This window comes from Hemicordylus capensis, chromosome 4 (assembly GCF_027244095.1).
Source record: "Hemicordylus capensis ecotype Gifberg chromosome 4, rHemCap1.1.pri, whole genome shotgun sequence".
Taxonomy (NCBI): Eukaryota; Metazoa; Chordata; class Lepidosauria; order Squamata; family Cordylidae; genus Hemicordylus; species Hemicordylus capensis.
Window position 1 is genome coordinate 124,048,048 of NC_069660.1, and position 24,409 is coordinate 124,072,456.

The following is a 24,409-nucleotide window of genomic DNA, read 5'->3' on the forward strand; positions in this document are numbered from 1 at the left end:
TAGGGAGGAACGCTGCCGCCCCAGAAACTTTTTTTTAAAACCACAGCGCCAGAGGGGGAAGAGCGGCGGGGGGGGGTAAGTACTACCCCCCGCCCTTAAAGCTACAACCCCCCTCCGTGCCAAGCCGCCGGACCGGTTCGGGCACACTCCTAATCTTGTATACTTCAAGACCAGACCTCTTGCTTTTTCTTGTCACCACACACCTTTTTATCTGATTCCCCCCGTGTCCATATTTATATACTTGTCTACTGAGTTTACACTTCATTTTTCTGATGAAGGGGATTGTTGTCCATGTAATTGTAACTTATGCTAATATATGTGTTCATTTTTAAGGTATTAAAATAATCTTTGTTTAAACTAAATACCAGTAATTAACTACAATTAGTTCTTCACTTGCTCTGGTTCAGTTCCATTTGAAACAAAAGGATGGAACTGTAGGAACAGCGAGCTGAAATACAATTTAGTAGCATGTACATTCTTCAGTCACATCCCCCCTCCCTCATCACGTGACATTTTTCTTCAAAAGAAAATTAGATCTTTCAACACAAGGACTTCTTGGTCGCTTACTGGGATTTGTAAACTTTGTAGAGCAAAATTGTGGTTCCTCTGAAGCCAGTAAAAAGAGACATAGGCATAACCATGACAGTTGTCACGCCTTTGTCAATACAAGCTTTGTTTTTGCTGTCAGCATTTAACATAATCATCAGTTTGTAAAAGTCACAGAATTTCCTGTAATATTGGTTTCTCATTTCAAAGGCAGTATTTGGGTCAACCATCTACCAAGTGTCCTTTTAACAACAGATAAAATAATGACCTTTGTGATGTAATAGCTTGACTATTGGTATTTCAGCTGGGTCTATCAAATCATTGCACAAAAACTTCCAAATACATATTGGATAGTGATGTTTCCCAAATGGTGAAACAGGATGGGTCTAAACCATAGAATGAAAGGTAAAGTAATTTCTTTTTAATTATATGCTTCAGAATAATGTCTGTTTATTCATTAATATGAGAATAAAGTACTTCAGTGCAAGAAATTGAGTACTTCAGCAGTGTCCTATGAATACACTTCCTCCAAGTATATGTAATTAGCTGCTGTCAGATATAACATAATGAGCTGGATAGACTGCTGTTTTCAAGTTCATCAGATTACTTTAAAGTATATGTCTTTCTCCCTTGGATGTCTCAATTGCTTTTTCCCCGCCTGTCTGCACTTCAAGGTTTTCTCTGCTAATAAGTGTTTAAGAACTTATTCTGGGTGAAGAACCAGAATAACATAAGAGACTTCTGTTTCTCTTTATCTAAATCAGTGTTGTACATAAGCCAGCTTAACCCAAACCCACACTGGAAGAATCAGAAGTAAAATACTTCATTCTCTCGGAGACAAAGGATGAGAATCGAGCACACCTGCATGGGACTAGGAATGTCATGTGGAATAAGATAAAACCATGGTTTTGCACTGACTTCTGAAACTTGGCCTCAGTATCTCCTCTTCTCTCTCCCCACCACCCCCACCTCCATTTTAGTACCCTGTTACTGCTGCAGAGAGAATGTGATGTATACAGCTTCGATGTCTAGTCTTTCTGCTAAATGTAGCTTTCGGTGTCCCATTCATTTATGATAAAATTCAATGGGTTTTTAAAAAACCAGTAGGGGAAGAGATGTTCAGCTCTGATGGGAATGAGGCTGCTGTACATCTGTAGGATGTGGGATTGCGAGGCACTGAGGTTCGGTCCCTAACAGAGCATGGGAGATAATCTCATAGTAATTGTGTTTATCATTGGGTGGAAGATAGGCCATCATACACCTTTCAATGTGTTCTCAGATCAGAGAGACTGGAGAGAGAGAGCATCCTGTACAAGATACATGAATTGAACACCTGGGTGCGAGGTATGTAGTTGTAGGCAATTTGTTTTTCTACAGGAATCTTGAATAGTTGGCATCCTTCTATGTATGTCACTTTCCATTGGTACTACTACTAATAATATTGCCTATATAATTTTGAAGAGAGTGGGATGTTAACAGAAATAGCTTGTATTTTCAGGATTGTGTTCTGAATTCCATTGTAATCAGAGGTACAATTGTACCTTTTGATACTGAATAAAATGGGTAGTTGCAAATACAGGTAAGCGGAGGGTTGCATCTACTTGACATTTATGAATATCCAATATAAGACCTAGTATACTGAGATTAACTCTTGTGTATCTAACAATATGCATTTTAATATTCCATATCTATAAATAGATATGGTATATAAATCAAATAAATAAAATATCTAAATGCATTACTTGGAAGTTTCTGGACATTTTGACCATTTTGTTAACCTTTTCATTGCATGTTTGTTTTATGAATGTGTATCTGAATTTAAAAGGTGGTTATAAAACTATATGTTTGTAGAAATGGGAGCTCTAGTAATAGTCCCACATGGCACTTTATTTGCTGTCCTTAAAAAGTATGGTATAATATGTGAAATATCAGCATTTGACAACTGATTTTTTTGTGTGTGGCTATTCAGAAGGTGTGATTGCTCACTATTATTGGAAATACAAAACCAACATTTTACAAAAGAAAAATACCAGCATAAATGTGATAAGATCTACATAGGAAAATTCCAATGTCATTATGCTCATGGACAATAAAACATTTCAGAAGGTGGTATCAATGGTGTCTAACTCCATATAAAATTAAGAAAGTTTATAATTGGAATCATAATTGTTGAAGGTGTAAAAACAATTCATGTTTTTGCTTTCATTTCCGGTGGAAATGTCCAATCACTGTAAAACTAAGTGAAGATATTAAGAAAAATTGGGTAGTAGTTTGTGTATGATCCTATGGTTGTTTTGTTGCGATAAGTATTAGGAGAAAAGAAGCAAATTACATAGAACACATCTACTGATTATACTAGTTCCTTCTGAACCTGGGGCATAGGATACAACCGTTGAACTGTGAGCAAACCTTCATAGGTGGAACAGCATGGGAGGGGGCTACCACTGGATCGATAGAACCAGGAGACATAATGGACCGTCCCTCCCACCCCACACACGAGAGGAACCTGATACTTTGGACCCTTTGGCGTAAGCTGATTTTATGCGAAGAAATACGCAGGTGAAAAATCAGCTAAAACATTTGTATTACTTTTTGGATACTAGAATGAGCAACAGAAAAGTAGTATTGATGCTCCTATCTTCCCTCTGGTGTTGATCTAGGACAAGCCTGCACAGCATGCGGCCCGCGAGGCCTTTTTTCTTGGCCGGCGAGCCATTCCGCTTGCCCGCCCGACCCCCGAACCTCCGTGTTGTTGTGTTTAAATTTTCTTTAAATATCTGCCGCCGTGCGGCCGAGAAATGGGTGCTGGTGGGGGGAGGGGGCAGGAGTCGTCCTTCTCCCCACCCGCGGCGGCAGCTCCCAGAGCGACGCAGGGCTTACCATTCAGCCCCGCGTCTCTTCCCATTCCCAAACACGAGGCGCGCCTGCGCAGTGGAAAGAGCGTCACAGTCTCCCCACTGCGCAGGCGCGCAGTGCGACGATTTTTCCACTGCGCAGGCGCGCCTCGCAGTTCGGAAGAGACGCGGGGCAAAACACCAGACCCTGCGTCGATCTGGGAGCCGCGCCGCCGCAGGGGGCGGGGCGGAACGGAACGGAAGAAGAAGAAGAAGGAGGAGGAGGAGGACTACTACTCCTGACTCGCGTCCCCGGTAGCCATCCCTCCTCCGCGCGGCGGCAGAAATTTAAAAGAATAAGCACGGAGGTTCGGATCCGCTCTTAAAGCTTGCACCCTCTCTCTTCCTTCTCTGTCAAGCAAGCCTTCTGTCCCATCTTTTTCCTCTTTCTTCTGATCAAAGTGTAATCTCCTTATCCAAAACTATGAGAGAAATTTCTCTAAATTTTTTTCTTACAAGTGCTCCATGTAAAGTGCAGAGGTGGAAAGGAAGAACAATGCATTTTATTATGTATTTTGTACAGATTGTATATTGTATTTATTTTGTTAGAATTAATTTTAATTCAACTTATTATATATTAACTTAAATTAATCTTGGCCTGCCAGCACTTCAAAAGTTAAATCTTGATTAAATTCATTTTAATTTCACTTGAATTTGATTTAATTAATTGCTTGATATTAAGTGTTAATATCACTTAATGATATCTTATTAATATCTTAACACTTATTAATAATAAGTGTTAATATCAGTTTAATAATCAGCACCCTAAAAATTTACCTTGGCCCCTATGAGCCAAGTCACGGGCAGTTTCGGCCCACCAAGTCATTTGAGTTGTGTACCCCTGTTCTAGAACATACGGCACTGTTTCTTACATATAGTTGTTCTTATTTATTTCTTATTTTATTTATTTAGCATATTTGCATAATGCCTACTACTGGAGTGTCTAGGCGATTTACAACATTAAAACAAAACAAAAAATTAAAAATCACTTAAAACATATACAAGTTCAAATTAAAAAGAGCTAGAAACCACTAAATAGCTAAAAAAATTGGCTGAAGAGATGACCTTTAGGAAACAGCTAAAGACACAACAGGGATGGAACAGCTCTAATCTCAGCAGGAAGTGTGTTCCACAGCTCTGGGGCAACTGCAGAGAAGCCTTGCCTTAATATTTTAAGCTGCAGCTGATGATCAGTTTTCTCACACATTTTCTGATAGAAGATGAGATGATAATTAAAAGTAACTAGTATTGCCACCTGCTGACTGGGAGGGCAACTTCTGGCTCTTTTAGCAAGTTTTCTCACAGGAAGATGTCCTGTAGAAGCTCTGTCTTCCACCATCGAATATACATATAGCAATGATGGCTGGTGGGGGGGGGAGGGTGGCAAGAAGTACCTTTTAAAAGTGAATCGGAAGGTGCTTACCGGAGGTATTCCCACCACCTGCAAGCTGCCGTGAGCAGTGGCATTCATCTGGGCATCCCGTGGTAGCTTGCAGGTGGCAGGAGTACTTCCGATAAGCACCTACTGATTTACTTTTAAAAGGTGTCTCTTTCTGCCCTCCCCAGCTGCCACTGATGTACAGTTAGTTCTGACTCTCTGTTGCCTCCAAAATCTAAACTCCTGAGTAAGGTTGCAGAGTACGTGGTGTTAAAATAATTCTGCCTTGCTTGTGTCGTCCCTTTTTATCTGTTACCTAGCAATCTTACCTTATTTTGCCATATTCATTAAGGCCTGTCAGTTCTTCAACACTTCACCACAGTTCATTGCAGATTAGATAGGAGCTGCAATCCTATGCATACAGATTTTGGAGTAGGACTCAGTAGCAATTTCCAGTGCATAGAATCGGACTATATAGTACTCAGTGTATGCTCACCACTTTTTTGTCATCTCTGTCTTTTGTGTGGCTGAGGAAGGTGAGTAGACTTGGCAAGTCCTGGAAAGCCTGGCTTAGCAAGGAGATATTTGCCCTATTCAGATGTGTTGTACTTGTGTTCAGCTGTATGTACACAGGTACATGTTTTTGTGTGATTGATGGTGTCTGCATTCATTTTAAAAGTGAACCTAGGTGTAAGCCCTTCAAATGCTGATACAAGTAGGAAGTGTACTGCTATACCTGTGCTCAGTGTAAATGTGGATACGGCACCTATGTACACATGTACAAGTGTTGAACATGACATGTGAATAGAGCTATAGTCCCTCACTGTTCTCACACCTTGCTATTTGTGTGCAGGTAGTTTTGTGATGGAGGTCACTCATCAAGATGAACATCCTCCCATGCATTGTGAAGACTTGTGTAAGAAATATGACCACAACAATAAATTGTCAGGTATGTTTCTCTTTAAACGTTTTCATTAATGTTCCCTCTCCTCTTGGGAACCATTCTAGTATATATGGTGATTCTCTTAACACATGTTTACAGCAGTATAAACTTGATCTAGAACCAAGAAGTTGTCAAGAAATTAGCAGATTACTTTGTGCTATAGCAGAAAAAAGTGAGACATTTTGAAGCACTAAGTCACTTTAAATGTTACAAGCTAATTCTTGTTTTGCTTTCACTATTCTCCTTCATGCTTAGGGTACCATGGCAGTGTTATGGACATTAAAGATATGAGGGATGAGTAATTGTAAGACTCTGGCTGGGATCCAAAGAAATGTTTGAGCTTGCATATGAGACTTGCAGTAGCCCACTGGAATGTGAGTTCCCCACCACCACTTTCAACAACTCAAACCATAGATGTCCAGCACAACTAAGGTTAAACCTTAACTTCACACAATTTCTCACCCAGAACCCTGGAAGTTCTGGAACCCTGGAATTGATCCAAACCAATCAATTGGCTTGTTCTAACCAGAGGTCTTTAAATAAACCATGCTCTGAATCCAAGGTTTGAAACCAAGTTCATACTGTGGTTTATTTTAAAGTTAGAATAAGTGAGGATCAGTTGATTTGAACATCATTTTTATTTTTTTATTTGATTGATTGATTGATTTCTATACCACCCTCCCAAAAAATGGCTCAGGATCATGACTGATCCTGGATTGTTTCTAACCACCACTGGAAGCAGAATTCTTCTGAGGTTCATGTGCAAAGGAGATAAAGGTGAAACTTGGAAAATTAGAATATCGTGCAAAAGTCCATTAATTTCAGTAAATCAAATTAAAAGGTGAAACTGATATATGAGACAGACGCATTACATGCAAAGCGAGATAAGTCAAGCCTTAATTTGTTATAATTGTGATGATCATGGCGTACAGCTCATGAAAACCCCAAATCCACAATCTCAGAAAATTAGAATATTACATGGAACCAAGAAGACAAGGATTGAAGAATAGAACAATATCGGACCTCTGAAAAGTATAAGCGTGCATATGTATTCAGTACTTAGTTTGGGCCTCTTTTGCAGCAATTACTGCCTCAATGCAGCGTGGCATGGATGCTATCAGCCTGTGGCACTGATGAGGTGTTATGGAAGACCAGGATGCTTCATTAGCGGCCTTCAGCTCTTCTGCATTGTTTGGTCTCATGTCTCTCATCCTTCTCTTGGCAATGCCCCATAGATTCTCTATGGGGTCAGGTCAGGCGAGTTTGCTGGCCAATCAAGCACAGTACACTGTATACTTTTCAGAGGTCCGATATTGTTCTATTCTTCAATCCTTGTCTTCTTGGTTCCATGTAATATTCTAATTTCTGAGATTGTGGATTGGGGGTTTTCATGAGCTGTACGCCATGATCATCACAATTATAACAAATTAAGGTTTGACTTCTCTCGCTTTGCATGTAATGCGTCTGTCTCATATATCAGTTTCACCTTTTAATTTGCATTACTGAAATTAATGGACTTTTGCACGATATTCTAATTTTCCGAGTTTCACCTGTAGAAGAGCACATGCTCCTGAAGCTCAAATATCCTTTGAAGTCAGAGTTTAAATTTGGCTCCACCTGATGTCTGAACTGGCCCTATATATCAACGTGCTTTTGAAACGTCCCTCAGTTTCAAAAGCAGTTTTTCCATGCAACATGGAGGCAAATCTGCTAGCAAGACACATCTAAATCCCTACTAGGCTTGTTTTTCAGATCCTAGTGTTCTTCAGATCCTAGTGTTTTTAATTTGTAGTTTTCTGGTTGGTATCTGTGAATTCATGAGCAGATGTGGCTTGGTGCAAATAGGTGCTGGTAAGGGCACGTCAAAGCAGGCTGAGAAAGTGTCCTGCCTTGTGGCTCTAATCTTGTGCTGCTCTCAGAAGCATCTTAGCAAAGAAGAGAGTATGTGATGTCCTGCAGCTTGAGGGTACAGTTGATGTGTGGTTTAGTTTGGGTAGGGCAAGATTGTCATGAATGGAATGCATTACAATGTGCCAAACTTTAGAATGGGAACTGCTGGCCATAGATGTGCAATATTTTTCTTTATTATATTGACTGTTTATTAAATACATAACTCAAGATTATCCAGTTTTGGTTTTTTATGTTCAAATGTTGTACAAAAATTAAACATATTAAATCAGTTTCATAAGAACTAGCCAGTTATAACCCGTGTCATGTTTCACATTTTGCCTATAAATTTATATTTGGTTTGGCTGCATATTTGTTAAACCCTGCTGATATAGTATTAACAGGTCTCTATAAAATGACAATATTAAAGCACTTATTTGAATATGGTTACAGTGTTTTTGTAAGCTTTTGAAAGAAAGCATTCTTTGAGTCCTGTAGTAAGTATTGAATAATTGCTCTTGTTTGTGTTGTCTGTAAACACTTATATTGCAGAAAAATGCAATATAACAACCTTGCCATGCCATCTAGTGATAGAAGTATGAAAAGCATCAACCTTAAATTCTTGGAAAGCAGCTTTTGAATTAAACAGTTCTAGCTGTTATAAGCCTGCTTGTTTTAAAACTGCTCTTGTTTCTTTAGCCCCCAAACAAAGAATGACTATACTTTAATTTATGTGGTCTGGCCTTTAGCACCCTTTGTAAATTAGTTTTCGATCTGTGGAGACAAGAACAATGGAGATGCTATTTAGTGTAATCTAGTCTACCAATTGAGAGTTTTTTATTTCCCTGCATACAGCTTGAAAATTTTCAGATTAATTTGTCAAAGTACTTCGTATAAGTGCATATAATTTGTATATATTTCATATATATATACTTCATATAATTTGTCAAAGTACTTCATACAAGTCTTATTACTATAAAAGAGTAATAGTTAATAGCTGATATACAGAGCAAGGATGCACCAGTGGAGCGAGAGAACAGCCTAACAGAACTTTCCAACCAGTGCTGTGGGAAAGCAGCAGTTTTTGTCATGCTCCTCTTCCCCAGGAAGCCCAAACTATGTCCACCCCAAACTATGTCCCTAATGGTTATGCAACTGCAGGGACATATTTTTGGGTGGCACAGAGGGCTTTCAGGTGTGTGTGTTAAAATTGTCACTTCCCTCATGCATCAGTGCAGTTGGGAAATTTTGTTAGGTTGGTCTCTCGCTAAACTGGTGCATCCTTGCTCTATATGTCAGCAGTGTTCCCTCTAATTTTTTTCATCAGTAAGCGGAATGTGTTTTGTTTTGGGCAGCAGTATCAAGGCAGTGTGCATACATGTGCGTTATTATGTGCCACTATAAATACAACACACACACACCAAAAACATGGAAGAAAAGAAGTGTACTTTACAATTCTATTTATCTGTCTTCTGTTTTAAAAGCACTTGCATTTGCCTTTATAGGAATTAATATGCTGCATAAAGCACAGCACACAAAATTTATTTAATTAATTTATTATGTACTGTTCAATTTTTATACTGTCTTTCATAAAACATCCCAAGGCGGTTTACAAAAGTTAAAATACAATAAAACTCCATACAAATCACATTTAGAACCTTAAAGTCTGTTAATCAGTAAAAACTATGACACTCCAAAAAAACCCCCATAAAGAAATAATACTTCTCTCCAGACCTTTTTCATTTCATAAATTAAAACATAAAAAGAAGGAATTGCAACAAAGAACAGACGTTTTGACTTATGTATGTCAGCTTAAGTGTTCTATACGTCAGCACTGAAGCTGATGTACATACATTGAAACGTCTGTTCTTTGTTGCAATTCCTTTTTATGTTTTAATTTACTCAATAAAAAAGGTCTGGAGAGAAGCACTGTAGCAGATCCATCATGCGTATTGCATCGCCATTATATTGTAAAAAGACAAGCAAGAAAGCTGAAAGAACCCAGCAAACTAAATTGCAATCATGTCTGTGCTTTACCACTTTAGAGTAATTTAATTCCAAAGTGAAGCTAACATTAACAAAACTGCCTACATGTAAACTACATCACTTCTGAAGTGTATTGACACCGTAGCCACATTTAAAACAGCAAATGAGTCAAACTGAAAAAAGCAAAGCACAAATATAAAGATATTTTCTTTTTTGAAAGATCTAAATAAATATTATAATATTATACCCTGCAGCTAAAATTAATATATGATCTTGCTGAGATTTTGCATATATATTCCACTCACAAAAAGAGTATTAACTTGATGCAAGACCATATATTCTACCAAGCCAAACCTTCAAAAGTAAGTAAGTGTGTTCTGTTATTTTCTAGCATCAACTTCAATTATCCTACTACATATAATCCAGCTCCCTTTTAAATCATCCATATACAAACTTAATTCCAGCAATAAACTTCCAACATTCAGTTTAACTCTGTAACTAATGAAGCCCCAGCTAGTTGTGTGGTATCCTAATAGCTGCAGTTAATTCCTCTGTTTGTGAAAGTGTCTCATAATGTAAGTTCAAAATGTCACACTTTCTTTCAGTTTTGGCATTAGACAGGAAAATAATTTCTGCTTGTTGATGGCGAACAACACAATAGCACAAGCAAGCAAGTTTCCTTCACAGTGGAAATCTTCTCATCCAATAGAAGTTTATTATGGATAGTAGTTGCCCCTAACCTCCGCCACCCCCATTTTGCCTGTTCCTGTCTTTCTCACCGCAGCCACGCCACAGTGCTAAGGAGGCTCTGGGCTGCCAGGAGCCCCCTCTACCTCCTCTGCTGCCGCCATCCACCTCCATCCTCTGGCTCTGTGTGCAGATCTCGACGAAAGTCTCGCAAGAGGGGACTTTGGACTCTCCCAACGAGACTTCAGAGGGGATCTGGCATTCTGCAGGCGGAGGCTGGTGGAGGAGGAGGGCGGCCCAGCTGGGGGGAGGAGGAGGAGCAGGCGGCAACCTGGCTGGGCGAGAGAGAAACCAGGACCTTGGCAGGGAGTTGGGTGGCAGTGGCAGCAGCGTGGCAAGACTGCACGCTTGCAAGAAACAGCTGCCTGGGGGCCTGCCATTTGGTGCATGTGTGTCGCTTATAGGGACCAGTGTATGTCAGCCATTGTATTTCACTATTTTGGACCTGCGTTTAGCAGGGCTATCCTTTGTAATATAGATTATTGCAAGGCAAAGTAGTAAGCGTAACCTATCTGCAAAGCACTTCCGGAATACTGAAATTGCAAATATAACCAAATAATAATAGTTCAGAAACCGATATGCTGCTTTTCATCCCTTGCACTGGATTCTAGAACAGCCACACTGCAGAAAGAAAGGGATGTGGGGGTAGCGGGGAGAATCTTAAAGGAATATTGATTCACTCTTTCAGGAGAAATGCAAATGCACATAGCATGGATGCAAATAGCATCCCCTTCTATTGTACAGTCAGTTGCTGTCCTGCATAAAACAAAGTATTACTTGCAACCTGCACAAGGCTGTTTATGGTTATAATGCAGACTATACACTTGATACTCTTTAGAAAATGGCGAAATGGATGATGCTTCTATGTAGCTTTCCAAGAAGTGAATGGTACGTTGCACTGGTGCTGTGTGGAAGGGGCAGTTTTGATCAATGTCCCCTTCCCTCTGAATACAACTCCCAGAGACATAGTCACAATTGGCTTCAGAGGAAAGGGGAGATTGACTAAAACCAGCCCTCCCCCATAGCAGCAGCGCACTATTGCTGCACCAGCATTTTGAATACAGTGAGACTTAAAGGTAACGTGCTTTCCAGCTCCTGTCCGGTTGTGAAGGTGCTGTGTCTGCCTTGAGCAGTGCTGGTAGTAATTGTCATTGGCTGACATCCAGACTAGCACTGCCTGAGTGCAGCGTGCTGTTCCAGAGTACCGCTGTGCTGTTGCATGAATGGGGGGAAAGGGCCACAAGCCAATCTCCCCTCCATCTGAAGCCAACTGTGTGTCTCAGAAATATGGACTTAAAGGTCACACGACTCGAGATATTTTCATGACACACGGTCGACTTCCTTGTTCCTCTGCTTACGCAGCAGCATAGCAGTAGTCTGGAACTTAGCACGTTGTACCTTTCACAGTGTTCATCTGGGTGTCAGTGACAGTATCTCACTAATGGTTTGGCTACTTCAGTCTGCTGCTATTCATTCTTGGTTCTGTGTGATAAGTAGTTTCAGTGGAACGCATACGTGTGATAATTTTATTGATTTAAGGTAAAATTCACACACCTTTTAAATCAATGGCAAATTTTGATGTAGATTATTCAAAGAAATGTGTCTTAATATTTTAAACTTCAGTAATAAAACACTTATTTTGCAAGAATTATATGCAATAGGCTAGGTTGGGAGAGAACCTTATCTCTTATCCTTAAATTTTTCAACAGGAGCAAGTACAGATATTGAAAAGCTTTATCAAGCAGTGCCACAGCTTGCAAATTTGTTCAAAATTAAGGGGAAAATTGGTGAAGGTAAATATGGTTTTTCCTTTTTCTTAAAACATAGATTCAGCTTTCTTTACCATCTATCCATCATTGTATGTTTTCTTACTGTGGATAAATATAGGTGATTTGTTGCAGATTCTAGTTTTAGACAGATATTCACAAAGACTACTAATTTGCTAATTATTTTAGTGAATATTGAGGTTATGTTCCAACTAGATGGTAAATTTGCCAAAGGCGTTTTAAATTAGCTCTTTCTATGTTTGATGTATCTCCTGATTGCCCTCCAGTGGATTGTGTTGTGTCCCTGCCCCTTGCTGCAGTCTCTTGGGCAAAGAGCAAGAATGCGGTTACACACTTGATTCTGGGACATATCACTTCATACTGCAAATGCAGATTCATACAATTAAATCTTCCTCTGTACACAAAAACCCGGCACATACAATGTGCCCAGATAAATGAGATGCATCTTGATTACCCACACTCAAGGGTAAAGGCTGCTCTGTAACCATATCTGTGGAATCTTCTAGAGCACGTTAATTGTGAATGACACAGGCACATGTTCATTGCTTGACTAGAAGCCGTTTTTTGCAATATTACTATTGTAGGCCCTTGCACACAGTCCAAAATGGTTCAACCCGGACACGATTTCTCATTTCATCTGTTGCTTGTGAGAACATGGCCATTATTGACTTGAGTTACAAGTCTGCAGCTGAAATTATGTGCGTCCAGGGAGGAGAAGAAAGGAACATTCTGAAATCCATTTGGTGGTCACAAGGCAGCTACTGATTCAGCTACCATTGGCACATTCTAACATCTTTCAAGTTTTCAGGATGAAGCAGTGGATGGCTGCTTGCTTGGAGCCTACCCAACAATTCTCCTTAATACTTTCCCTTTCCCCATACCCATCTACCAGATTAGGAGGCGCTTCACATGACACGTGCGAAGCGCCTGACAGTGTTCTGCGGGCAGAATGGGCTTCGCTCACTCGCCCCGCAGCCGAGCAGCCGCTTGTAGCTGGGCAGCCGGATTGACCGGCTGCACAACTGCTGGCTCAGGCACAGAGCTGGTGGGTATCGGGGGCCGCGTGGCCCCTGGAAGTCCCAGGATGCCCCCCACGAGCATGCGGGGCATCCTGGAGAGACCCCCGAACCTGAGAGGCTGCTTGCAGCCTCCCGGCCGGGGGTCTGTTCATATGTCACCACGCACCACGGTGACACACAAGCAACAAAATGAGGTTAACCGAATGCTCGTTCCGTTAACCTAATTTAAAGAGAGGGGTGGGTAGGTGGGCTAGCCGCCTTGGGAGCACCAGCTTCGCCCGCGAGCCCGGTGGTTCCCACACTTCATGGAAAGCGGGCTAAGCTCCCTTAGGCCACCTTCCATTGGTCATGGGAATAGCCTCTAGGTGTTTGCTCTAGATGATTATGAGAAACAGGTGACAACAGCAGAAGGTGGGGGGAGCATTCTGCTCCACTTTGCCTCTGCCCCACATGTACCTTTAGGAACACTTTTCTCTTAGCAACTGCTTCCTTCTTGGTAGCAAGGAGCTCTAGAAAAGAGGCTGGGGGAGGGGGGATATAACTGTCCTATCAGAATATCAGCCACAGCTCTAATGGAGAGAGAGAGATATTTTAAAAATCAACATGTGTATATCTTGGTTTGAGTCGCCCCTTTGATTCCACAATTATTTTTATGTATGACTTGGAAGTAGGCATTAATAGTTCTGCTCAATCCTTACTTGGATCCTAATGAAGAAGGCCATCAGATGATCACTGTTTACACTTTAAAATCATTGGGGCATTCAGCAGAATAACTAAGCATGGTTACACTTTTGCACACTGACCATTCAAAACGTGGGTAAAAGCATCACTGTACTAAACACTTTAGGAGCATAAAGCTGAATTTGGGGTTATCAATGTTCTAATGAATGTTTTGTTTGTGTTTATTTATAGTGATTGACATGATACATAAGTCTAACGGTGGGAGACCACAGTGCCACTGCTGCGGTGGACAGAGAAGCAGTGGCACTGTTGGGAGGGGAGGAACCACAGTGGGAGAAACTGCTGGGATGCTGCTTGCATGGCCAGTCAGAAACAGCATTGCTGCTGCTTCCATGTTGCTTCCACCATTGATGGTGGCGCCACTGTCTTCCATCCCTATTAGACTTGAACGTCATGTCGGCCACTATGTAGTGCTTTTCTTGCTCACTGTATTGTGTTTGTCATGAGCAACTGAAAATATTTTGCACTCTGCTAGGGTATCAGTAGTTCTTTTTTTAATACTGCAGCTTTTTGCTAAGAAAAGGCCTTTTTAAAAAAATCTCCAGAAGAAGATCCTTTGATCATTTTCATAAGGCTTCCCCCCACCCCAATCAAGCTTGAGAACCTCTATCAGATTTAACAAAACAGATTTGCTCAGTTTTTTTCACATGGTTTGCCAATGGCTGCTCTGGATTGAGAAATAGCTATATTCAAAATATAACTATTCACAACAATACTCTATTCTTCCATCCTTGTTCTTTTGTTCTGTTAACTGTACAAAGTTCACAAAGGGCTTGACTTTATATACCATTGCTTTCATGATTATTTATTCAAAATCTAACTGCATGAAACTGTAGAAAGGGAGCTGCTTAACAGAAATAAAAAATTAGCTGTTCTTTGTAACTGCAAGTCATTAAATTAAGCTTACCTCTTTACAGGTACATTTAGTTCTGTTTACTTGGCCACAGCTCAGTTACGAGGAGGCCAAGAAGAAAAAGTGGCTTTGAAACACTTGATTCCTACTAGTCATCCTTTACGAATTGCTGCTGAACTTCAGTGTCTTATAGTAGCTGGGTAGGTCCAGAAGTTGAAATATATAAAAGTCTTAATTTTCCAGGAAGAAATACAGTAGGCTCTAGTTCAACATTTAATCCAATTTATTTTTAATGGAAAATATTATATGCATATCGTATTGTCAGATTTCCATCTGTGTACATTTCACATATAATAATTTTCAAATCTGCATAGTTTATGTAACAAATGTTGCAATTCTTGCTACTTTGCATACTTTTTCTGCTTCTGCTAGTCATAAGAAGCAGTGCAGAGCAGCGAAGCCTCATCTACCCAATAACGAGAAGTCTTTTCCAGCCACCTCTGGCTTCTCCCGGTCTCAGAAGGCGCCACCCACACAACATCAAGCCTGTCTTCACAACTTTAGTTTTTAAAAAGTGTATATCCTTCATGTAGCTTTAGCAAGCACGACTTGTCCCCTTAGCTAAGCAGGGTCCACCCTGGTTACATATGAATGGGAGACTAGAAGTGTGAGCACTCTAAGATATTCCCCTCGGGATGGAGCCACTCTGGGAAGAGCAGAAGGTTCCAAGTTCCCTCCCTGACTTCTCCAAGATAGAGCTGAGAGAGATTCCTGCCTGCAACCTTGGAGAAGCTGCTGCCAATCTGTGTAGACAATACTGAGCTAGATAGACCAATGGTCTGACTCAGGATATGGCAGCATAATATCTATGTTCCTGTGAAAATGGCAATAGTGAAAGTAGTGCTGTATAATTCCCTGGAAGCTGTTTTAAGTCGTGCCACGGGTGCCCTATCATGCTGTGCTATCGGCTGTATTTCACATTGTGCGGCAGCCCCAATGGGTCCCTAATGCTGACATTCTGCTGCACCAAATATTGACCATTCTCTTTCTTGTTCTAAAATTGTGTACTCTGAATGCCTCTGGGAGATACTTTTGCTATACAGACAACAGCACTGAGACCTATAGTGCCGCACCGCTGGCCAAAGCTCCTTCGGAAAACAGAAGGAGAGTTGTGCTCACAGAAGGGATCCTTGTGCAAGTGGAACTCTCCATTCTGGGAAGGAATTTCTGCAGGCCGAGCAATGGTCTGGATGCTGTCTCTTGACTTTTCTTAGGGAGAATGAAACATCTTAAGAAAAGGAGTATGGAGACCTAATAATCTTCTCATAGTTTTGACAACGTGAACTTTGGGAGGGGAAAAACATCCACTTCTTTCTTTTCTTTTTTAGAGGACAGGATAATGTCATGGGAGTTAAATATTGCTTTAGAAAAAATGATCATGTGGTTATTGTTATGCCATATCTGGAACATGAATCCTTTTTGGTAAGTTTCAAACCTTTGTTTTATAACTAAAAACACTTAATTACAAATGGTTGCACAGTAATTTATTCCAGCATTCTTACAGGATTTCTTGAACTATCTCTCCTTTGAAGAAGTAAGAGATTATATGTTTAATCTCTTTAAAGCTTTGAGGCGTATTCATAATTTTGGGATTGTTCACCGTGATGTCAAGCCAAGTAACTTCCTATACAACAGGCAACTGAAAGAGTAAGTCTGCCCCAGTTTGACTGTGTTATGATCTCATATAAGAATACATGTCTTAAATGTGGTAAACTTGGCTATTTCAGAACATCCAGCAGCACAGTGTGTACCTAGTCAATAAAGCTAAGGGCCGAACTGGATGTTCAGTGGCAGACGTGAGGCTATGAACTGCTGCCAAACAGCTGCAGAGCAGTGGGTGGAAATACACGACAGCAGGAAGGGGAGAGGTGTTTAACTCTTTTCCATCACTGTTCCCTTCAGCTCCCTTCCTTTACATTGATTGTTTCACCCCTGGAAGGTTGTGTGCTGGGCAGGGAAGCAGTGGACAAGTAAGGCAGCCCCTTCTCCTGCTGCTAAAAATAATGCATACTGTTCTGCGGCCATTTGGCAGTGTAGATCCTCGGCCTCGTGTGGTGTTGGATGTATAGTTTAGCCCTAAAATGTGTATTTCTCATATATACTGCTGTACATGACCACACTGAGGTGCTTTCCATCATAGCCAGTTGTAGGTGGACTGCTTAATGTCCTACAGTTTGCATTGAAGGATCATCACTTCCTGCTTTTCTTTCGTTATTATCTGTCTCCTAAGAGACAGGCTTTGAAGTCCATCCAGAGAAAACTGGAAAGTCCCTTTTAAGGCACATCACATTGTCCATCTGAAATTAGTCTGTTTATGATCGTATACAAATTATAATGTCAAGTAAGTGGTCTTGCCTTGCACCCCAAATAACTGATATTTCAAAAGTGAGGAGACAACCACCTGTCACAAAAGGGATCAGAAATCTTTGTAAACGAGTGGCCTGCATTCCTGAGTTACAATCAGGCCCAATGATAATTCTAGGTTAAAGCCCATGAGGGACCCATCAGGAATCTCTGGTGTTAGTGGCATGGGTTCTGATATAGCAAAACTGCTGCTGAAGTGTGCTTTTAAACCTTTAACAATTGTGTGTTCTTAAATTGTCTTTTAGGTATGCCCTAGTCGACTTTGGTTTGGCGCAAGGAACCCCTGACACACAAATAGAACTTCTCAAAGTTATTCATTCTGAAGCCCAGCAGGGAAGTTGTGCATACAATAAACCTCAAGTAACTTTGGGAAGCCAAGTTTCTGTCACTTCCACAGCACCTAGACAGCTAGCTCATCAGTTAGCCTCAAAAACTGCTAATAAAAGGCCCTCTTCCTTTTCTCAAACGCAAATTAAACAAGGACACAAAAGAAAGGTTCTGTACTCTTCTTTAATTTTGCTGTGTGACTTTAATGAATTACTTCATCCAACAGGGGGAGATGTAGTACTGGAATAAAATTTCAGTCTCTATTTCAGAATCCTTGTGCTTGCGCAAACTATTGAAAAGTGCTACAAAAATTATGCTACTCAAAAAATTGGTTTCTGTGAAATCATTGCTCTTGCAAAGTATTTCAATGAGAAAGTTGCCAAGATGCTGAATTTCAGATTATTCTGCAATTATTAAAAATCCTGGGTCTGGTTTTCTTTGTCACAAACATCTCCTTACAGAGGGGTACTGAATCATATGGAGTGTACACTATATGTATTATGTTGGATGCTGCTGTAGAAGTCTGTTTAGATATACACGCGCGCACACTCACTAGATAGCTGCCATCATGTGGCTCCTTGCTATGTAAAAGCTTTAATGGGGTGTGGGGGGAGAATGTATATGCTTTAAATACAGTAGTATACCTTGTGTACAATGAAGTGTTGCTTCCAGAGTCCAGAGAGTATGTTCAGTCAATAAACTTGATGTATTAATCTGTAATATGCTTTAATACTTTCTTGTTCATACAGTTAATGTGATTAAGGCAGTAAAATTGTAAAAATACTCAAGTTTTCCAGGGCATGTTGATTGGAATATTGTTGCAACTCTGTTTTTATTATTCTAGACAAGTTAACCTGAAATATTCCCACAATCATGAATTTAAAGAAGAAATCACCATTTTGCTTTTTAAACTGCTTTGGAAGAGTGGGGGAAATCTATTTTTGCACTGTAACCACCCTTACTGGCTCTAATCCATGAGGTCCCATATGTGCAAATTAGTACATATGTACCAATGAGTCTGATTTACTTATTTCCCCCCACCCTGGCTATCTTTTGTTCTGCCCCTGAGTTGACAACAGAGGGAGAATAAAGCCTTATTTGTCAATTCAGTAGATGAAGCAGGTGGAATAAAAACTGGAAAGACCAAGAGGGTGGGTGGGGGTTATGCGTGTGTGTGTGTGTGCGTGTACAACTGCAAGCATATATATTAGGAAATTAGTAATTCCTGGCCATTGTGTGTTAAGGGTAGTTAAACGATTTTGAGTGACTGAGCATTGCTATATAACGAGAAAAATATGATGATTTACATGCCAACTAGAAAGCTGTCTTATCCCCAAAATGAATGTTGTTTCCTATTAAAGGCTAATATCATCACTGTGTTAGAATAAATCTTTAAGTGTATGCCATAGCTCACTATCACATTGATTTCTAAATAATGTGTCTCTGTATACAATTGTTTTATTTATCCAAATTGTCAGACTAGTCTGAAACACTTTATCAGAAGTCTGAAAATCCAGAAATTTATCTATAAGGTTACCCTGACATGATTCTGTCTGGGGAGTTTACAGGAAATTTGGATGAGTAGGACTTAATCTATATGACCTGGTATAATGAAAATATTGTTGTGTATAACATTGCCAGTGCCTGCTTCTTTCTCCCCATGAAAGTGCAGCATGATTTGCTATGTAAACATGTTTACAATTCAGTCTAGACTATGTTCTTTTCGTAGTGTTAGGCTTGCATGCATCTGTTATCTCCCTTAATACTTTTTAAAAGATAGATTACAACTGACAGTGTGCTCAAGATTAAATCCTTATTGTCCATATCCTGACATTGTAGGAGGGGCCTGAGAACCATTCTGTTCAGCGCTCTGTCTTTGGGGAGCGAAATTTCAATGTCCGAAGAGCTGCTTTTCAAGATAGTTCCACAGTTAAAGTAAGTATTGCTGGTTAACCAGTAAATTAATCAATTGCATATTCACCAGCAGATTTAACATTTAATGTATTTTAAGTCTAGTCAAGCTCATGAGCTAGATTTGGAATATGAACTGCATTTTAGGTGCACAAAAAACCTACTGTATATTGTTCTAGTGAGGTTTTTCATTCAAGTAGTTTGCATACTAGTTGATGTGCTTCTAGTATGTGTGTCTCCTTGTCTGAACTTTTGGTTTTAGTGACTCATCTGCTTTTATAGTTGTGTACCAGTCTGGCTAAAGATTATACCAAACTTGTGGAACTTACTTTGTAATTGCTGCTCTACAGAGCGGGGTAAGGCCTAATTCACACTTTGCATTGCCATTTCCGATGTAGTTAGACATGCCCCAGATATAAGGATGTAGAGACCCAGAGGAAGTGAATTGGAAGTGAATTTGTCAGATAAATTGTAACTGCTCAGTTAGAACAGTCTGGCAAATAAGTCCACAAGTTACTAGTACATACAAAGTTTTACTAGCCTGCCAGACCAGATAGACCCATTTTAGTCCTTTGTTGTATATTGATAGCCACCCAGATGCAATTCCTCTTCCTTTCCTGCATAATAGGTACTTATGGAAACACATGACGTGACCTAATTAAGTCATGCATTTCCCTGCCCAATAATATGGAACTGGGACAAGGAAATTCATGAGATGATGACATAATGTCCTGTATTTCCATAACTGCATGTCACTCGGAGAGAAGGGTAAATTTAAGAGGGGGCTGCTGATTTTGGCAGGAGCCCCATGTTGAGCATCACTTCCAGTTGTAGAATGAAGTTCCACTGATTTTGATGTTAATTATGTGACTCTCTTGGATTGGATTAATGCCACAGAGTTTGCAGCGCTCTTTCTGTAATTTCATAATATTACAATATTCTGGACATTACCAGAGTTATTATAATATCTACTTTGCCTTGAATCTCAGTAAACTAGAATTCTTAGAATATCTTGCTATGTTTAACAGCCATTGGGATTTATTGCTAGCAAGTCTTGTGAATTTGGCAAGCTGCCTTTATAAATGCTACTTAATACAACTTTTACTTCTTTGAGAGTAGCTAGAGTCAAAGTTCTGTGTTAAATGTGTCTTGTGTTAAAATGTATATCTTATACTGCAGCTCATAAAGCAATCCAAGGCAGCAGATATATCTTCTAGGAAACTGTCAGCAAAGAAGAAGACCACTTCAGCTGTGAATAATGGTTTGATCAAAAAAGCTGCCAGCAATTGTCCAGCCAATTTGACCTGTGACTGTTATGCAAAAGATAGAGTCTGCAGTGTTTGTCTTTCAAGGTAATTAACTTTGATGTGGTAAAACCAAACTCTTGCCTGACAAGGAATGTTAAAACCCTAGATTAATTGAACATATGATTTAGCAAGCACAAGATAGTATTAGACTTATGCAATACAAAAGCAGAAAAATACTTTTAAAAATACTCATTTTGTGCTCATAATTCCATGTGTTTACATTTAGTACTGTTGTTCTCAGTACCCATACATTCTGATAATAGATTTGACAGTCGTTTTCTTTGTAATATTGTCAGCACTTTTCTGTGCAAGCCACAGAAAACCACTTGACTTCTTATTTAAGTTTGAACTTCTAGGAATATGTCTAGTATTTCAGAGCACTAGGATTCTGCAGAAGTTTGTATTGAACTATGAAGGAATGGCTAGAGAACCTGGAAAGAAAGAGTTGCATCCTCACTGGGAAGAACGAATGAGAGAAGGGTTCTATTAAGTGATTAGTTTCCCCAGGATCACCTCATAAAGTCTTTGAAATGAATCAAGTCGTTCCCACTCCAAATTAGAAATAATTTCTCATCTGAACCAATCCAAGGCTTGAAGACACAGCCTTCTGGCAAAGCAATGGATAAATGTCTGCTTGGTTGAGGTTTTTTTAAAGGGTGCACCCTGGAAAATGGGGGAGGAGAGAGACAGTGCCCAGTGGGGGGACCCTCTGACCCTGAGAATCCCCTGTGGGCGTTTGTTTTCCTTCACCTTTCTGTATCTCTCTGCAAAGAGACTACACTGCTTAGTTTAGACTTCTTTGTAGGAGTGCATCCTGGAAAACGGGAAGAAAGAGACCCTGCCATGCAAGCCCTCTGGGACAGAGGGTCCCCCATGGGCCATTGGACTTTACTTCTCTGTTTCTGGTTTCCAGGAGGCAGCCATTCAGAAATTTCCCATTTGAACCAAATTTAATGTAATGGAGCTCAGTTGGGGTGGAATTCCAATGTTGCAGTGACAAACAGAGGCATGGAAGATAAAGCCAGTCTCTCCATGGTTCCTCCTGAGAGATTGGCTTCCCGCACACTCCTGGTTTTACTTCCAGCAGTATCTGAATTAACCCCTCTGTTTAAGTAATAGAACCTCAGAGCTCCATTGCATTAATTCAGGAGCAAGGGAATTTGGCAGTTCTGCCCTTCTCTGAGTTTGATCAAAGCTGGAGAAGAATTCAAAGGCTTACCTCTTTGCAACTGGGCTTTAAGAAGCCTCAAAAATCTGTTTCCAAATCTGGCTTTGGAGGGCTTTGCAAGCATCTGTAGTTGTATTACCTTGCAGAATGTTCGCTAATGTACCATATATAGCTACTGTATATCTTGGAGATTGCTGTCTAACTCCCTAAATCCTGTCCTGTTTTAACCTCAAGGCGTCAGCAGGTTGCCCCAAGAGCTGGTACACCTGGATTCAGAGCACCAGAGGTATTAACTAAGTGTCCTACACAAACCACAGGTACAGTAAATTAGATTGAAATGATCTACACCTGTCCATAAGGCTTCCATGCTATGTGGGTCGGCTCTGTTGCCTTAAAATGTATTGTACCCCCTCATACTGTAAAAGCACTTCCTGTATATTTCAACCTGCAATAAAAACAAGTTGGGATGTTTTTATTTATTTATTTTTGTTTGAGAGATAGACAGTGATATTGGGAATCAGCAACACTTTTGTTTCAAGAATTTCAGATGCAAACAACTGAGGCATTTCACTCCATAGTTTTTGAGAGATTATATCCATCAGCATTTGCTCTTGAAGCAAGCATAGTTAACATAATATGCTTGCAAGCAGGTTTTTTTTTTTTTTAAGTTCCAGGAAAAGCTGACATACAATATTTAATCTCTTTAGGCAGATGGAAACTTGTGGATGTCAGATGACCAGCATTAATAATATTGGCATGCGGGTATTATTCCCTAGGTATCCATAGACCAGCCTTCATGTTCACAATAATGTTAATCCTAACTGGAAGATCAGGTGAACTGATGTGTCAGGGGAAGTGACTTTCTACTCTTCCTGATCAGTTTCTTATAGACAGGAAACGGAGATTCTGATGTCTTGTGAGGGGAAGGGGTGGTGTCGTCAAGAGGAAAAGGTCAATTGTTTTTCTTTACTCTCCTTTACCTCCAGCCACAGCCTACTGGGCTGCAAGATAGAGGAAAGGGGATGGTGCAGGGCAGACCTTGCTATGGCAAGAATCATCTCAGTTTAGGACTGCTAGAAATAGCAGCCGTTTCAGTTTTCTCCATCCAGCTGGAATGGGAGAGTAATTATTTGGATCTGGAGGTTTAAACCCAGGTCGCCCTGGTTCTAGTCCAACGCTGGTTTATTCCGCACTTGCCTTAGAAAATTACTGTGATCATTGTCAGATATTCTTGCAACTATTGTTTCAGTCATGGCTGTCTTTTCTCCCCCTTTCTACACTTCAGTTAATAAACTGCATAAAGTATTAAAAACAAAGCCTAGAAGAATTACCATTGTTTCATCTAATAACTAAATATAATTAGGTTTAAATTCCATTAAGCTCAGTGGGACATAATGGTATGGGAGCATGCTTTAGAATCAAGGCGGCTTATGAGCACTGAGGAATCCTAAGGCTTGCTTCAACCATAAGCAAATATGTTTCATGTTCCATTGATTTTTATTTGGTAGGAGTGTTAAGTATGTGCTTAATTCTCTCCCATAGAAATCAATGGGACTGGGAAGTACTTAACTTGGACTGGGTTCTATCTTTTGACATGATGGTGTGTCCAAAGTTAGTGAGTCTCATGATTCTGGATCCCAACAGTGGCTCAGCTGCCTAGTGGTTCAGTGAACTCAGTTCTGGTGGGAAGGGTGGTGGCTGGACGGGACTCTCTTGCAGTAGTTAGGAGTGGGCACCACTGCTGCCCCACAGGAAATGGGCCTACACAACAGTGTCTCCGAGGCAGTTGTGCCAGAGCGCCAAGTGACTGGCCTGTTGAACCACTCAATCAGCAATAAAAGGAGATTATAGCATTTAGGACTGGAGGTAAATCCAGCAGCAGGAAAAGCTTGGAGGGTGAAGCTGAGGTGCCAAGCTGGAAGAGGTGTGGGGACCCTTTCAGTGCCCTTCAGTTAATGATCCATGACAACAGGATGCTGTTGTTTCCAGTAAGCATATCCAAAGAAGTTTATCTGGTTGATTGCATTTTGAAAAGAAGAGGCTCCTGTGGCCTCAAATGTATTTAGGACATTGACATTTCCTTTTGCCTTGTGGAACTCTGGCTCCCTTCAGGATGCGGCTTGCTCAGCAGTGAGGAATCTCCCTTTTCCTGGATGGATTTTCTGCTGGTTAAGCCTCTACTCCTGTGCCCATTTAATCCTTTGCAAGACCAGATTTCTCGGGGATTAAACCCCAAGTCTCACTATTGGCCCTGCTCTTGTCAAGCCTGTAGTGAACATAGAGGGGTGGGGTGAGGAGAAGCAGGCTGTCGGCTAACAGTGTGTGAGTCTAACTGAAGTTCTTCATTGGAACAGCTCTAGAGTGTCCATTAAACACTTTTTAGAAGCATAATTTGTTTCTTCTATTCAGTTCTAGCTATTAGATAGAATTAAATCTGCACCCTGTTGTAACCTTGGATTCCTCTGTGGTAAGGCTTACAGTTGCACAAGTA

The 24,409-nt window shown here is 40.4% G+C and overlaps 1 protein-coding gene across 2 annotated transcripts in view; it reads left to right on the top strand.

Moving 5' to 3' along the window:
• Positions 1-862: 862 nt before the first annotated feature.
• Positions 863-24,409, top strand: part of CDC7 (cell division cycle 7) — a 28,245-nt gene continuing 4,698 nt past the window's right edge. The window contains exons 1-11 of one of the 2 annotated variants that reach the window (XM_053246527.1): positions 863-951; positions 1,826-1,890; positions 5,672-5,767; positions 12,091-12,174; positions 14,846-14,981; positions 16,170-16,263; positions 16,346-16,488; positions 17,451-17,700; positions 19,372-19,467; positions 20,623-20,795; positions 22,153-22,235. In XM_053246527.1, coding sequence (XP_053102502.1) covers positions 5,683-5,767; positions 12,091-12,174; positions 14,846-14,981; positions 16,170-16,263; positions 16,346-16,488; positions 17,451-17,700; positions 19,372-19,467; positions 20,623-20,795; positions 22,153-22,235 — 1,144 coding nt within the window. In that variant the 5' untranslated portion in view covers positions 863-951; positions 1,826-1,890; positions 5,672-5,682. Of the gene's footprint in view, positions 952-1,825; positions 1,891-3,551; positions 3,749-5,671; positions 5,768-12,090; positions 12,175-14,845; positions 14,982-16,169; positions 16,264-16,345; positions 16,489-17,450; positions 17,701-19,371; positions 19,468-20,622; positions 20,796-22,152; positions 22,236-24,409 lie in introns of those variants that run through there. The other variant, XM_053246526.1, reaches the window with a different exon arrangement.